Source organism: Letharia columbiana (assembly GCF_014066305.1).
Source record: "Letharia columbiana isolate WasteWater2 chromosome Unknown Sc0000028_s0, whole genome shotgun sequence".
NCBI lineage: Eukaryota > Fungi > Ascomycota > Lecanoromycetes > Lecanorales > Parmeliaceae > Letharia > Letharia columbiana.
Window position 1 is genome coordinate 201,628 of NW_023501070.1, and position 15,100 is coordinate 216,727.

Sequence of the window (15,100 nt, forward strand, 5' to 3'; positions counted from 1 at the left end):
GCTCGCTGGCCTGAAATTCTAGCTCTCAGCTCCGGAGAGGCGTAGGGATCACTTGGAACGTGCTAGAGAAGCTGCGCCTTGAAGGAAAAGTGTGAGCGAAAGCGGGACATGGCTTCCGAACCCGAACGACTAGTCGGTATGCAATCAGCATAAGAATCATGAGGGGACAGTAGGATGCGGCTGAAGTGTGGATAGCTGGAGTCATGGCACCGAAACTTTCTGTATCGTCAAGCGTACCGCCCCGCTTATTTTTGATGCCTTTTCGGTAGCCAAGCTTCTGAAGCCTGAACGAGCCTACGGAACGAAAGAGGAGATATATTCTATCTGTGGGCCAATCTCAAAATTGGACACCCTTGTTGGCTGAGGGAGGATGGACCGATGAGCCTATGGCTGGGATTTGCCACGCGGGTTCGTGATTCTGATGTGAGGAAGGATGGCCAGATGCTGTGGGAAACAGTTTGCTGGACGTCCACTGCAGGGGCTGCAGCCATTGGTATATCCAGTGCTCTCTTTGATACCCTTCTGGAAGGATGCGGACTGCCATGCTGCATACCCTTGTTCTTAAGCTCGTTTGTTCAGCGTATGCATGGAACCTTCTAATCTCCTCCAGAGAAGCTTGGAACGTCAATCTCAATCCACATGCAGCTGACAGGCACCATGAATATGCTCACAATGACTGAACAAGTATGGCTTGTAGTAGTGGATGCGACTGACAAAGACAGGCTCATGTCGTGAGAGCCCTAGGCCTAGTTCCACCTCCCCGGACTTAATAAACCTCCTCTCCCAGTACAGTGTTGATCATCCGCTAGTACTTCGGACCTCGGCGCACTCAACGTGAAGTTGTGATGAACGGCACCACTAACCGAAAAGGAATTGTTGTTCTCAAAGTGTGTCTGAGCTCACCTTTCCCACCGACCCCCTACCAAGCACCCAACCCAATAACCATGCTTCCAGCCCTGTTCCTCATGCTGTAAGCCGTTGGCTTGTACCTACTGCTGTATAGCATCAAGTCCACCATCGCTCTTGCATCGCTCGTTCCTTTCTTGACGGTCCCAGCGTCCTCCTTCCACGCAGGCTGAGCTGAGGGCTTGGCTCTGAGTGAGCTCGGGCTCGATCTCCTTCATTCAGTTGGATCGAACACCATCCTAGCACATCTGCGTCGCTCCTTCCCTACTTTGCAAGCTCTTGCCTCGTTGGTCCAGGCCTACGAAGTTGGGCGGTTGATCGGGAATGAACTGGAGCTGAAGCTCTTCATCTAGTAAGACCGATTAACAAGCTAGCTGCTCGGGAGAAAGAACCTCCTATGACTCCTCCTCCGCTAGGAGAAGGCCACGGTGGTAGACGACCTCGTCGTGAGTCTCGAGCCCTTCTCGAAGGTATTATCAGTGAGACATCAAGGCGTGCATCGTGACCAAAGAAGAGATTGCTGACGTTCTTGAGAAACACAAGAACACAACTCACGCGACGCCAATTTTACAAACAGTGTTTCCTCCGGTATCCCACTACCCGCTCCCGACCTTTCGAACTTGGCTGCAAGAAATGGCCCATTCTCACACATTCGGATCATTCCTAAGCCCCCTGTGGAAGAGACCCCAGAACAAAGAATGCAACGGACCAACCCGTTCACCTTTAAGAAGCCGTCATTTTCAGAGGAAGCAGAAGCCAACGTGTCTTCTCACCCCAACCCGTACAATTGGCAAGTTAACCTAGCCAACGCATCTGACGGAGCGTCGTTTGCACAGGTATGTGTCTTCAGAGCCCAAATTTCCCATTCCGTCTCAGATTTGCAGTCTTGTTGCATATTGAAAGAGTGGTCCACTGCAAAATGTTTAAGGGCTCGGATACCGACATGGAGAGGAAACGCTGATTCCTTGTTGCTATCAGAAAGCACGCGCTGCCGAATTGAACGCTGCCAGAGCACGACGAGCCGCCCAAATGCAGTCCATTGACGATGAAATTCCTGATCTGTCAGGGGCTGTCAGCCTTGGAACGTATAAATTCACGCGGCGTGGTCGAGGCAAGAAGTATGAGACACATAAGCTAAGCGAGCTCCAAGAAATCCAGGAAAAGGAAGGCGAAAACAAAGTGACGGAACCCGCGTCAACTTCATCCGTTCACCCACTCTTCAGTCCTCCATCACCCACCACACTTTCATCCTCTCAACTTCCCGAACGCCCTCATCATATCGAGGCCGAGCTTGACGACAGGATCCTCAACCACTTGGACAACCCAAGCCCTGACAGACGTGGCTCCCACGAGCCTGATCTACCTCACTGCGACGAGCTTGGCCCATCTCATTACGCCACGAAACTTCCGAGCCCCATCCGCTCCAGCTACGCTGACAGACGGAGCTCTCAAGCGTCTGGCCAAGCTAACTCCTCTTTTCCGCCCGCACAAGATCACCGCTCAAGTCAAGACTTCAGCGCCTTGATCCAACAAGACACGCTAAGCTCGCAACCCTCTGGACAAGTCCATTCTTCATTTCCCCCCAAGTATTACGGTTCGACTCAACATTTTAGCGCCACGATCAACCCACATAGTCAAAGCTCACTACCAGCGTCTAGACAAGCTCATAATTCATTCCAGCTCCAAGGTCATAGCTTGAATCATAACTCCTACACCCCCGTCAACACCGACAGACGAAGCTCACAAGTGTCTGGACAGACTCAACCTTCCTTTCCGCTCCCGGCTCGCCATTTAGATGCTTCTCAACAGTACGGCCAGTTTGCGAAGAGCTTAACCGCCTTGATCAACACTGATAGACGAGGGTCGAAAAATTCCGGACAAGCGGCTTTTCCTTTTACACCTCAAGATTTTCAGCAACGTATTCTTGACCCGTACCGTGAGATCGAGAGCAAGGCCAACGGTTCGCTTGCCGCGCACAGACAAAGCTCGCAAGCAAGCAGTCAAGTTCATCGTCCAGCATCGCCCAAAGCTTACTCCGCACCCCGATCTTTGCCACTTTCAGACACCCTGCCAACAGCCACCTTCAACCTTGAGACTAATCAGTGGGATCCTGATTTACCCGAAGCCAACATGGCCACTCAGACCCCAACAAACAAGTCCACTCGCGGTGGCCACTCTGGCCAGCAATCATCTCGTCAGTCCTCTTCACGAAATTCACACGCGAGCCAGGATGTTCACAATCCTCATGCTATTGTCACCACCACAAAGAGTGGTCGCCCTTACACCAACCCATACATGCCAACTGATCCACCGCCGTCTACAGCTCGTCAGATTACGAGGGAGTCCCCATCTGGAAACATCAATCTGGACACTCAATACGATGATCCAGACATGGTGCAGCGCCAACGCAAGATGCGATACATGGATCAAGAAGAAGCTCGATACCGAGCTCTAGAACTAGCTAAGCAAGAGCAATCCGAAGAATACCTCGATGATCCTTTCCAGGACCAACCCACACACATTCAGCACTATGGGCGTAATCAGCCATCTAAATACGCCGAATATGCAGCACAACAAGCGGTCTATGGTCAATCGCCGGATTACGGACATCAGCCAACACTCACTACTTATGCCTCAGATCCTAGTGCGTCGTCGTTCCTCTCAAACGCTCAGCAAGTTACACATGCTCCGAATGCTGGAATGTCCCCCTATCGTGGCCAGCAGTCGGCCTACGAGCAACAAGCTTTCGTCAATAATCGTGACCAGAACCCTGGAGCAGGTCCGCATGAGCTCCGCGCAGCATTCGAACAACAACTTGTAAGTAAACCTCGTGCGTCCGTACGACTGCCAGCTGTGAGAGGCACCATTGATCAGCAAAAGGAATTTCTACAAGAACCAAAACTTGAAAGCTTGTCGCTGGAAGACTACACTGGCAAGATTGCTCAAGACCAACGCCGTCGTCCCACACAAGGCGGTGTCCAGCCGCCTTCTGGCAGATTATCTCACGCAGTCCCCATTCGAGATCCTGCCGCCTATACCGGCTCAGGCCTGACTATGAGACGAAATCAAGAAGCGTTGAGGCAAAACCTCGACACGGTCGTTGCATCTTCCCAAGGGCCTACAGGATCTGCTAGGACTGTGATGAATGATCCTCACCGAGATCGCCAGCCTTCAAGTAGGCCTTCGTCTACGGTCACAGATACTACTGTCACTGGATCTACGCTTCGGGCTCAAGCTCCTAGCTACGAGTCCATTACCACACAGCGTCCGGTCACAACGAATCCGGCTTTCATGAAGCCAAGACCAGATACAAGTCGTCGCCAAGGGAGAGCAGCGCTCGGTGAGAGCGACCATCTACCCTTGCAATATTATGCGGGTGACATGCTCAAAAGCCCTGAGCGCGCCACTGCAGCTACTGAGATTACTGGTCTTCGTGAGCCCTATCGAGCTCCTGCGGCTCCCCCCGGTTTTGGCCACGATGCCGCTGCCTACACCAAGAATGCGGGACTCCCGGCTGCGGCCATTGGCGCTGGCAACGCGTTCATGAATGAGATCGCCAAAGGGGCCCCGCCCAAACGAAACCCTCAGCAACGCTTGGAAGAGGCAGCCACATGGTTCCGCACTGATCCTCGCGATCTCTCATACGCGGCGGCGATTCTTCCTCGTCAGACAATGAATAGAATGAATCCGGAACGTTTCCCTCTCGAAGACGCAGCTCCTCGTACCGTCAGTCAACTTGCAGACAATTCCGAGGATGACGACCCCAGCGATCGAGCTCGTCAAGCCGCGACCCCAAGACCTATTGGTCACGGTCGTCCACCTGGATTCACCACGCCACCTAGCAATCATGGTCCGACGCGAGCTGCAACTCAAGCTCCCTTCTCCACCCTTGCCGGCGTTACTTCAGTCAATGACACAGAGGGGATGGTGCGCTCAGCCCGCGAGTTCCTTGACGATGACGCACGAGCGATAGAAGCGATGTTCGGTGGAGTCTACAGCAACCTCATGGCCGGCATGAATGGCCCATATGACTACATGAACCACTACGCTCCTCCTCCAGCCTACGCGATCGACCATAACGCCAAGAACGACCACACGTTCTTCGACCCCCAGTGGTTCGCTACTGCCCCTCCAGCGAGGGTTGGCAGAGATCCACGTCGCGAGCAAGGCGAGTACGAGGACCCGACCCAAGGAAGTGCTAGCCGTCGCGGAGATCACGCTCGTGGTGAAGTCAGTGGACGTGACAGCGGTGGACGTGGTGGTAGTGGAGGTCGTGCTTGGGGGAGGAATTGAAATGTGGTTCGTTTTTATGGTATGTTCCCTGTCTTTCCCAGCCATTCAAGACATACTGACGTAAACAGTACGATAGATGTAGCTCAACTTTCAAGGTCTCGATACCGCAATGTCGAATCTTTTCTTTTTTCTACGGCGGAGAGCTTTTACGAAACGTTTTTATGGTATGAATCTGATCCCCTTTTTGAACCACCCATAGTCACATCCTGGATACCCGCTGACCTCATTACACAGACCGATACTCATAAATCCCTTGCCGGGTGGGAAAGGCGTGGCATAATGCCGATCTAATATCTCTTCCCTTCGTCTTCAGCGTGCGATTTTTTTTTATTCTTCCTAAAACATCGGAAAGGTTTTCCCTTCTTGTAGATAATTCAACCTGTATTACTATTCACCTGTGCCCCTTGTGCAGTGACTTTCGACGGGAAGCATGACCTGATATGATAACGCGTAGTTTTCCCTTTTTCAGCGGCGTCCTCGAGCAGATTCTGTCTGCCATCTTGCTGCGAATCATGCGGATTCCGGATTCAAGTAGCTTGATCCTTCTATAGGGCATTTGGATATATGATAATGGGCAGAGTATGTAGATACAGATGGCTCTACTCCTTACAGGCAGTGTCTTCTAGGCGGTATACATGCTCGTCGAACCTGAGTGTTAATTCAGTCGGAGTCTCTCTTCCCCCATCTCCCAAAAAATAGACATATACAGTACTATACTGCTATCCAATCAATCAGCCCATTTCATCGGTATCTACACCCTCCTTTCGCAGCCCATAGCGGACCGCATCCCACACGTCCTGCACAACGACTTTGGGTTCGTGTGCGGGCTTTCCGCCCCGGTAGACGCCGCTGCGGACGAGGATGCTGTCCCACTTGCTCCCCGTGGGGCTTTTGTAATCGTTGGCCCCTCTGATGTCGCTCTCGGGGTTGTCTCCCACCATGTACACGCTCCTCAACTTGCCTGCGTCGCCTCCTTGTAAGGCAGTCCTGTGCTGTCGGAGTCTATTCTCCGCGAATGCGAACGTCCCTTGCGTGGGCTTCCCGAATAAGTTTTTGTGCAACTGCACACCGTTCTCGGGGCCGCCGGTAACAGCGTTGAAGACGCCCTCCAAAGCAGCCTGGAAGCCGCCTTGGCCGAGACGCGGGAGATGGTATGAGGCTGCCCAAAAAAGATCCGGGTTGGAGAAGTACAGCTCGGGCTGTCCGTCTTGCTGGTAGCCTCGGTTTGGTAAATTCGAATCACCGTTTTTGGTCGAGAGAGTGCCCAAGTGGCCACCTATGGATAAGAGGAGGTCGAGGACTAGCTGGGTATCGAGAGCCCAGTCGCGAGGGTCGTTGAACACCATTATGGCGTCGACTTTGACTGTGGGATGGCCTGAAGACTGCTGATTGGAGTAGGCACTCTGGGCCAATGGCCTCGCAAAAGGTCTGTGGCTGTCGAGCGAGACGAATGGCCAGAGGGTGGGATAAGCCGTAATGATGTCGGAAGGGATAATGACATTGTTGAAGCCGTATCTATGAGACAATTAAAATTGAGAATGCAAGGGAATGGAGGGGTTGACGTACTCACCCTTCAGCAACTCTCCTACATTTATCGCCCTCTCCTCCTACAACAAGTATACATTTATCCTTCAAGTTCTCCTTGCCGTGGCCATTCGCCAGTTCCGCGAAAGGCGTATGAGACTGCACGAACATTGACGTATCGAGGGGCACTTCGAGGAGCTGGCTTATCTGTTGCACGCGCTCCTGTTCTGACTTGCCGCCGCCATTGGTGAGGAGAACAAAGGGGATGCGGTGGGTTTGGAGATAGGAGAGGGCGCGGTGGGCGCGAGGAAGGGGTTGAGAGGAGCGGAGGAGGACACCGTCGATGCTGCAAAGATGTAAGCAGTCCTCAACAGTCTGGTTCGAGGGATTCTATACTCAAATGCGAATGCAAAACTGGGGATTTTGGGCTGATCGTTTGCGATGGATGTCTGTAAGAAGCGAGGGAATTGCTTGAGATATCGGAGGCGTAGTAGGTTTGGAGAGGGACAAAGACAAGGGGTAATGGTGGCAGGCCTCCGGCCTAGGCAGAATTTTGCCATTGAGGCCTGCACTGCTCATCTCGAGACTTGGAATCTAGAATAATTCGTGGTATTTGTGGTAAAAAACCGAAGCTTGGAGGAATGTCTCAAAACATCGAGGGATGCCAAGGCTCTTATCGATAAACACTTTATATGTTGGCGTTCTTTGTTAGCCTCCAAACCGTAGCTGTTTGACTTGCCTGCAACAGCGCTGTGCATGAAGGGTCATAGAACATTGACACTTTTGATATGAAGGACCAACTCCCCCAAGAGGTGCTCCAGCAGATCTTCTCTTACCTCGCCGGAAACCAGAAAACACTCCACGCCTGCTCCTTAACCTCACGATCATGGTATTCGGCCTCAATAGTCTACCTCTATGAGAATCCGATGATTACCGGAAACAATTTCAACGCCTTCGTTCGAGCAATATGCCCTTCGGTCAATGCTCATATACGGCGCAACGGGCTGGCAGAGTTAGTGCGGAGGTTGGATATGAGCAGTCTGGTACACAATGGGAGCAAGAGTCTGACAGCTAGGCTGCTTGGGAGAGTCAAGACGAGGTTAGAGGAGTTTGTGGCGCCGCAAGCATCATTTGCGTATGTGTTGCACTTCATCTGAGGCGCTTGTTGGTCTGAATGCGAAAGGCCTGTTGTGCGAAGTCTATTTCCTTTCGCTGACTTGCTGCAGGGTGAACTGCCTCGCAGCTCTCTCCAAATGCTCCAACCTCCGTCACCTAGATCTCTCCTTCGTGTCCGAATCTATATCAATCACCGATCTCTTGCGCTCAACCAGCCTGCTTTCGAAGCTGGAAAGCCTACATCTGCGTACGTATTTTCAGAGACCAGATCTTCTCTTCCGGACCGGAATTTAGGTCTTGAGGCCCGTCTTGGGAATTTCAATTCTGCGGACATGTTGCAAGGCTCGAAAGTCATTTTTGCATTGGCCCTGCTGACTCCGCAACATTTAACAGCTCGATCATCGGCACATGACGCAGCTAGGGATCTCTTGATATGCAACTGGCCAGCCACACTCCGCGAGCTTCACATATCTGGAGGCATCCATGACGGACCATTGATGTCTTTAACCACCCTACCTCCGTCCCTCTCCCGCCTCAGCATTGAGAACTGTCCCCATTTATCAATGGTCTCCATTGGCAGCATACTGAGAAACAAAGGGTCACAATTACATCACCTTGAAATTGTCGCCCCCATACCAGCATTGACCTACGACCACAAGCCGCTTAGTGGCTACATGGAGCATGTTCCGAACCTTCTCTACCTCAAAATCTCGCTCGACTTTGTCAGCCGCTCGTTCTTGCTTTCAGAAAACGACAAGGGTGAGCAATACCCTCTGAGGCAACTCGATCTCGATTGCTTTGATCCTGCGGACTGTGATACTTTCACGGCCTACGATGTTTGGGCAGCTATTGCCTATGACAGTGGGTTCGGCAGGGTCAGAAAGGTCCGCGTCCATCGAAGACTAGGATGGGCAGCTACGACAGAGGGCAAGGAACAGGTGAAGGATCTAGATGATTTGCTGAAAGCTCTTGCGAGGGAAGATGGAGCAAATGCAGAGATTCAAGAAGCTGATGCTGGGGTCGTGTTGTTTGGCAAACGGTGACCCATGAGGCCAGTGATGGGCTCACCAACGGCTACAATTCTATGAGATGCAGAGATGCAAGGAGAGGGAGGACTTGATATGTTTGACGTGAGCGTTTTGCGTGAATATAAGGCCGTCAGTGACAGCATTTACCCAGACCTCGCTAGCACTTGGGCATGCATCACTCCGTAGCCTCGCAGCTTAGCACATCTTGGCATCATGAGTAGAACGTCCGAGAGCTCCGCCTTTCTCCAAGCACGCCAATCCGATCACGGAGCCTCGTTGTGCCATTGTTTTTCACTTCAACTTCCAAGACTTTGATTCTGACGACCAGTGCTTCAGCCCCGAAGTTTGCCTTCCTCCGTGCTTACGGATCCGATCACTGATCTTTGTTGGGCCATTGTTTTCTTATCTCAGGGGCACTTCAGGCTACCATTGTTACCATTGTGCCACCACATTCCAGTACAAACCCCAAGGCCACAGAGAAGAGGATACCGTTGCTCAATAAAAGCCTCGTTGAGGGAGATAGTATCTACGTGTCAATGCCTAGCGAGCCATAACCGAGGTCGGGGTAAATCCCCCTAGGGGCAATGCTGCATGCAGCTGGCTGATGTGCCTCTATTTGATTCGGCACGGACCTTCCCCTAACGCGTCAGGACTGCGGGAGAAGGTATGGTATCAACAGCTCGACATGGCAGAAGATGCATGGTTGGACGCTCTTCTGGAGGCAGTGCCTGGGAAACATACGTGTTTGCCGCCTGTGCTATTGAGGCGTCATACCTACCTACTGTATCTTACGTAGCAATCTGCCTTTGTAAAACCGAGCCCATCTCGACGGCTCAGCCAGCTGGTAAACAATAGTACTGGCCATTTGATGGAGAAGAGAGAAACTGGAAAATCTATTTTTGCAGTCACCTATTACATTGATTTCAGGCTACCGTAGAATTCATTTGTTAATTAAGGTACTTTTGGTGAGGGTTTTGTCCCCCGTGTCCCCTCAGTGATTCCGCAAGCGGCGTTAGCGCACTTTTCCTTCCGGCTTAGAAGGCCTTGAACCTTCCATAATGCAGACTAAGTACCAACACCATTCTACTTACTAACTTTATACACCTCCCACTTTCTCCACTGCATAAGCCATTCAGCTGCTCTTGGGACACATTCCCCTGTTGAATACAGGACCTCGTTCCTTCACTTTTCCCTCTTCTTCTCTTCTTCACCTCGTGCAGTCAAGGATAACACGCGTGGCCTAGCCCCGATCGGCACAGCACAACAAGGCTGCCTTTGGCTTTGATCGTTTGACCTCAACTTCAACTCCTCCTCCTCCTCCTCCTCTTCCCTGTCACATCAGACCCTGAAGGTGCGTGATCCACCTCTCAATCCATTTCCCCTGCATTAATCTACAAGCAATCTTCTTACCTTACCATCACCCTCCACACGGCTCTCCGCCTCCACTCATCCCTCGTTGGCGCGTTCCACCCTCTCACCGCCCTGCTGACTGCACCAAAATCTCAACACCATCACTAACCAACCTCACTTTCCTAGGCCAAGAACTTTTGCAATTTCCATTTCTACACCTCACCTCTCCCCACACGATCGTTCGTCAACCCGAAGACCCGGCCTTTCAGAACCCTCCGTCACCTGGACATCTAGCCCTTCACCAGGACGATTCTGACCATATCGGATCCAGTGACTGTACCAGTCACGCAACATCAAGATGACTACAATGGTGTGTATACTTCTTCTGTTATTGAGGGTGTTGTCTGGTCGAGGCTACTTCGTCTGGGTTTCCTCATCATCCCTTGTATATCTTCGAGATAGATGGTCTACAGTGTCGCTGTCTCTGGGCTTGCAGCTCTACCCAAACAATTCTTGCAAGCCGTTGCCCCCCAAAAGGCAAATGTAACACCTCGCGGACCTCCATATTGCCTCATGAGCTGACAAAACTGGAGACTGTGACTGACTTTTGCGTCTCTAGGATCTTCGCGTGGGGAACAAGTACCGTATTGGCCGCAAGATTGGCAGTGGAAGCTTCGGTGATATTTATCTCGGTCAGACTGCCCTTTTCCGTAGTACCGAGTCGATACTGACCTGACCCACCTAGGCACCAACATCATTTCCGGAGAGGAAATTGCCATCAAGTTGGAAAGTGTGAAGGCCAAGCATCCTCAACTTGAATATGAAGCTCGGGTTTACAAGTCCTTGGCCGGAGGAGTCGGGATCCCGTTCGTTCGTTGGTTCGGAACCGAGTGCGATTACAATGCTATGGTACTTGACCTTCTCGGACCCAGCTTGGAGGATCTCTTCAACTTTTGCAACCGCAAATTCTCCCTCAAGACGGTCCTTCTACTCGCCGATCAGCTCATTTCCCGTATCGAATACATTCACGCCAAATCTTTCATCCATCGTGATATCAAGCCGGACAACTTCTTGATGGGGATTGGGAAGCGTGGAAATCAGGTCAATGTCATCGACTTCGGATTGGCAAAGAAATACCGTGACCCAAAGACGCACTTTCACATTCCATACCGTGAGAACAAGAACTTGACGGGGACTGCCCGTTATGCATCCATCAACACTCATCTAGGAGTTGGTAAGTAGAGTAGCATCCCACACTCAGGAAATCGGGGCTAACAGTTTCCCAGAACAATCTCGTCGTGATGACATGGAGTCCCTTGGATATGTCATGCTCTACTTCTGCCGCGGCTCTCTGCCCTGGCAGGGACTGAAGGCTGCCACCAAGAAGCAGAAGTATGACCGCATCATGGAAAAGAAGATGACGACTCCAACCGAGGTTCTTTGCCGTGGATTTCCCAACGAGTTTGCCATCTACCTGAACTACACTCGTTCCCTCCGTTTCGATGACAAGCCGGACTACTCTTACCTCCGCAAGATCTTCCGTGACCTGTTTGTCCGTGAAGGATTCCAGTATGATTACGTGTTTGACTGGACCGTCTACAAGTATCAGAAGAATGCTCAAGCTATTGCGGCAAGCAACAATCAGACTGCTGTGCAAGAAGAAGAAGAGAAGCCAGCTCGTCGTCACGCCGGAGGTACGAACGCCGCAACTGCAGGCATTAACCCCCCTCAGAACACATCCTCAGCTAGCAAACCAGGTGCCATTGCCAGCCAGAGACGTAAAGTCATTGAGCGTCCTCCGGGCGTCGACACCCCTGATACGAACCGTGCAGTAGGAGGAAGTGACAGGATGTGAGTTTCTGCCAATCATTGGTTCCTGGGTAGGGAATCCACCTCCTTTGCCTTTGACGTTTGATCGATGAATCACGCTGGGCATGGAGGATTAGAAGACCGAATTCTGACTAATACTATAGTCTTCGACGTTAGGCTGCGCTCTGCCTCCAAGGGAGTCACTGGTGCTGGGTTCTCGAGACCTAGCAACGGTGTCTACCGTGTGAAGCAGGGAGGACAGAAAGGGGACGGTGGATGGTACTGATCATATCTCTCTTTAGGTAACGACTAAGTTGGTTCTCCTTTCACTGCCAGTGGACATCGTTACCGATCAGCTTCAACCATCACCATAACCGGAGGGTCTCCACCATTAGCCTCTAGGTATCTGCAACGACACACATGGATATCTCCATCGGGCTTGCACTCTTCCATTACCGGTTTCATATCATTCTATTAGCTCGGCTTTCCTTGTCTCGGCCTTCATCACTTTCACTGGATTTTTGGTCGATCAGACCGTTCGAACACGCCAAACACTCTCGAACGCTTGATCATCGAATTCCCGGATGGATGGGCACGAACGGCACGCCGCTGGCTAGCGATGGCTCTTGCAGCATCAATTACAGGCAAAGCTTAAGCATAGACAGAGCTTACCGGTACTGGACGCAATTGCCTCGAAGTTCCCCTAGGGAATGTCGATCTCAGCAATACCGACCTGTGGCTTAATTTCCTAACCTTACACTAATGATCCTTTTACACCACCACACGCACCCAGCCCCATCACCAGCACCAGCACCTTTTCATATGAGTCAACATACACGGATCATTGAGTTTCAGCGGCCGGCATAGCAGTGGGGGATTGTGAGATGCAGCGACTGGGGGAAGCATGTTTTCATATGGTGAAAATCTCACGGCTCTACTGGTACATTCACTGGCTGGTAGCGACATTTGCCTTGGGCTCGCCCGGGAGGGTTTCAGAATGGCTTAATTAGGGTTATGGGTAAAGAGCCGCTTCCGGGGTTGTAATGCTGCTGCTATGCTTGCTTTGCTAATTTCTTTCCCACTTATGAGGATGAGCCTCTCAACTCACAGGCGGGTTGATCGATTGTCCCGGAGCTCATCTAGATACTCTATTCAATCGAGAAAGATCACGAGCCATGATATGAGTCCCCAACATGCGTGAACAGTAGATATCAGCCATACTCTTCTGGTGTCCCCTTCTGCTTCAGCTCGTAGTCCCAGTCCATACTTCCGACCCACGGTCCCAATTTCATGGTCTCGTCCACGGCTTCAACTTTATGTACTATCTTGAAAACCCGCAGACGACGCTTCTTCCACAATCCTTGACCACCAACAGCGTTGGTGGACCTGGCCTACACGTCTTCCATTTCACCATATTTTTCCAGAAAATCATCCGGCAATCTCTCGTCTCCGATCCTTTCGCCACGGCTCTCCACTCTACCACAGCACGCTTTCCTGGGCTGGTAGGTCCCGGTGCTCGGATCTCTCTTCCGGCAGCGCGCCCATCACTCCACTCCGCCACACCTCCTCGAAATCCCTAGCCCACCACAGCCTCCCACCGTCGTCCTCCGCTCCGTCATCCACGAACGCGCCGACGTGCAAACACTCCACCCCGACCCTCTCCAACGTCTCCCGCAACCCCGTCTGCTCCTCGCCCATGACCTCGTCCCGGATGCAGATGCCCACGTCCGCCTTGAGCAAACAGGCGAGATCGGTCGGCGAATCCCCGACGTAGACCGTCCTCGGCACGGACGGGTCCCCAGCAACAACCGCGGCCGCGATCTCGCCCTCCATCACCCGCCCCTTGTCCCCCGCCGTCCAGATCCCCCCGTCCGCACCGCCAAAGACCCGATCCAAGCGTCCCGACCCGTCGGCCAAGATCTCATTGGCCCTGACCTCCACATCCCCCATCACCACCTCCTCCTCCCCCCCGGCCTCGCGGCGCACGCATCCGGAAAGCACACCGTGGATGAAGCGCCGGGACCACGCGACCGACACGACGACCACCCTCCCCCCACCCCGCTGCACCCGCCCGAGCAGCCCCGCCGCCCCGGCCCTCACCCCCACCGCGCGCCCCGCGACCGCGTCCGCCGCCGCCGCGTCCACGTCCCCCGTCCGGACCCCGCCGAAGAGGCCCGCGGCCTCGACCCGGCCGACGCTGGCCCCCTCGACGGGCCGCAGCGCGTCCAGGTAGGCCAGCTCCTGCGCGACCGTCGTCCGCTCCGGCCGCGCGGGGCGGTAGGCGCCGTCGTGCGCGGCCAGGTGCCGGGCGTAGGCGCGGGACAGCGCGGGCAGGGCGGGGTGAGGGGCGCGCGGGGCGGCGACGGAGGCGAGGAGGGGGAGGGTGGAGGCGGTGGTGAGGGTGCCGTCCCAGTCGAGGAGGAGCAGCAGGGGCCGTGGTCGTGCCATGGTGTTTTTGCTTTTTTTTTTCGGAGCAGGGGATGGCGTGCACGCGTGACTTGTATACTTTAGGTCATCTGAGAAAGGGAAGTAGAAGCAAGCAGACGGAAAGGAAAGAAAAGAAAAACCTCTCGTCCCGCTCGACGGAGCGGGTCGATCACCCCCCCACTCGGAAAGAAGAAAATAATCTATATCGATCTGATTGAGTGGGAAGGAACAACCGTATGCAGACTTTGGAAATCTGTGCGAGAAGGAAGGAAGGAAGGAAGGAAGGGAGGAAAGAAGGAAGGGAGCAGCGATAGATACCGTATGGATACCGTACCGCTTCGTCGTCCCGGCATGTGGCTCCCTCGCGACGGAGGCGGTCCGGTTAAAGTAAGGGCGATAATCTGGCAATTACATTGATAATGTTGATGATGATGATGATGATTGATGATGATGGTTGATGATTGATGATTGATAATGATGCTTGATGATGATGATTGATGATGATGGATGATTGATGATGATGATGATGATGATGATTGATGGATGGATGGATGGATGGATGGATGGATGGATGGATGGACGGTTAGATGGATAGATGGATAGATGGATAGATGGATAGATGGATAGATGGTAGGATAGATAGATAG

The 15,100-nt window shown here is 52.7% G+C and overlaps 5 protein-coding genes across 5 annotated transcripts; 3 read left to right on the top strand and 2 right to left on the bottom strand.

The window, feature by feature from the left end:
• Positions 1-1,303: 1,303 nt before the first annotated feature.
• On the top strand, positions 1,304-5,199 carry HO173_008149 (uncharacterized protein; the record flags this gene model as incomplete). Its single annotated transcript, XM_037310049.1, has 3 exons — positions 1,304-1,385; positions 1,450-1,742; positions 1,885-5,199. The coding sequence occupies 3 exons, from the start codon at positions 1,304-1,306 to the stop codon at positions 5,197-5,199; spliced, it is 3,690 nt and encodes a 1,229-aa protein (XP_037163009.1).
• A 731-nt stretch (positions 5,200-5,930) lies between these two features.
• Positions 5,931-7,283, bottom strand: HO173_008150 (uncharacterized protein; the record flags this gene model as incomplete). The annotated part of the gene is made up of 3 exons (XM_037310050.1): positions 5,931-6,714; positions 6,770-7,069; positions 7,120-7,283. The coding sequence occupies 3 exons, from the start codon at positions 7,281-7,283 to the stop codon at positions 5,931-5,933; spliced, it is 1,248 nt and encodes a 415-aa protein (XP_037163010.1).
• A 228-nt stretch (positions 7,284-7,511) lies between these two features.
• HO173_008151 (uncharacterized protein) lies at positions 7,512-8,882 on the top strand (the record flags this gene model as incomplete). Its single annotated transcript, XM_037310051.1, has 3 exons — positions 7,512-7,858; positions 7,950-8,086; positions 8,233-8,882. 3 exons carry the CDS (start codon positions 7,512-7,514, stop codon positions 8,880-8,882), a joined length of 1,134 nt encoding a protein of 377 aa, XP_037163011.1.
• A 54-nt stretch (positions 8,883-8,936) lies between these two features.
• Positions 8,937-12,312, top strand: HO173_008152 (uncharacterized protein; the record flags this gene model as incomplete). Its single annotated transcript, XM_037310052.1, has 5 exons — positions 8,937-8,969; positions 10,837-10,909; positions 10,963-11,451; positions 11,504-12,068; positions 12,204-12,312. 5 exons carry the CDS (start codon positions 8,937-8,939, stop codon positions 12,310-12,312), a joined length of 1,269 nt encoding a protein of 422 aa, XP_037163012.1.
• A 1,190-nt stretch (positions 12,313-13,502) lies between these two features.
• On the bottom strand, positions 13,503-14,474 carry HO173_008153 (uncharacterized protein; the record flags this gene model as incomplete). The annotated part of the gene is made up of 1 exon (XM_037310053.1): positions 13,503-14,474. One exon carries the CDS (start codon positions 14,472-14,474, stop codon positions 13,503-13,505), a length of 972 nt encoding a protein of 323 aa, XP_037163013.1.
• Between the last annotated feature and the right edge of the window lie 626 nt (positions 14,475-15,100).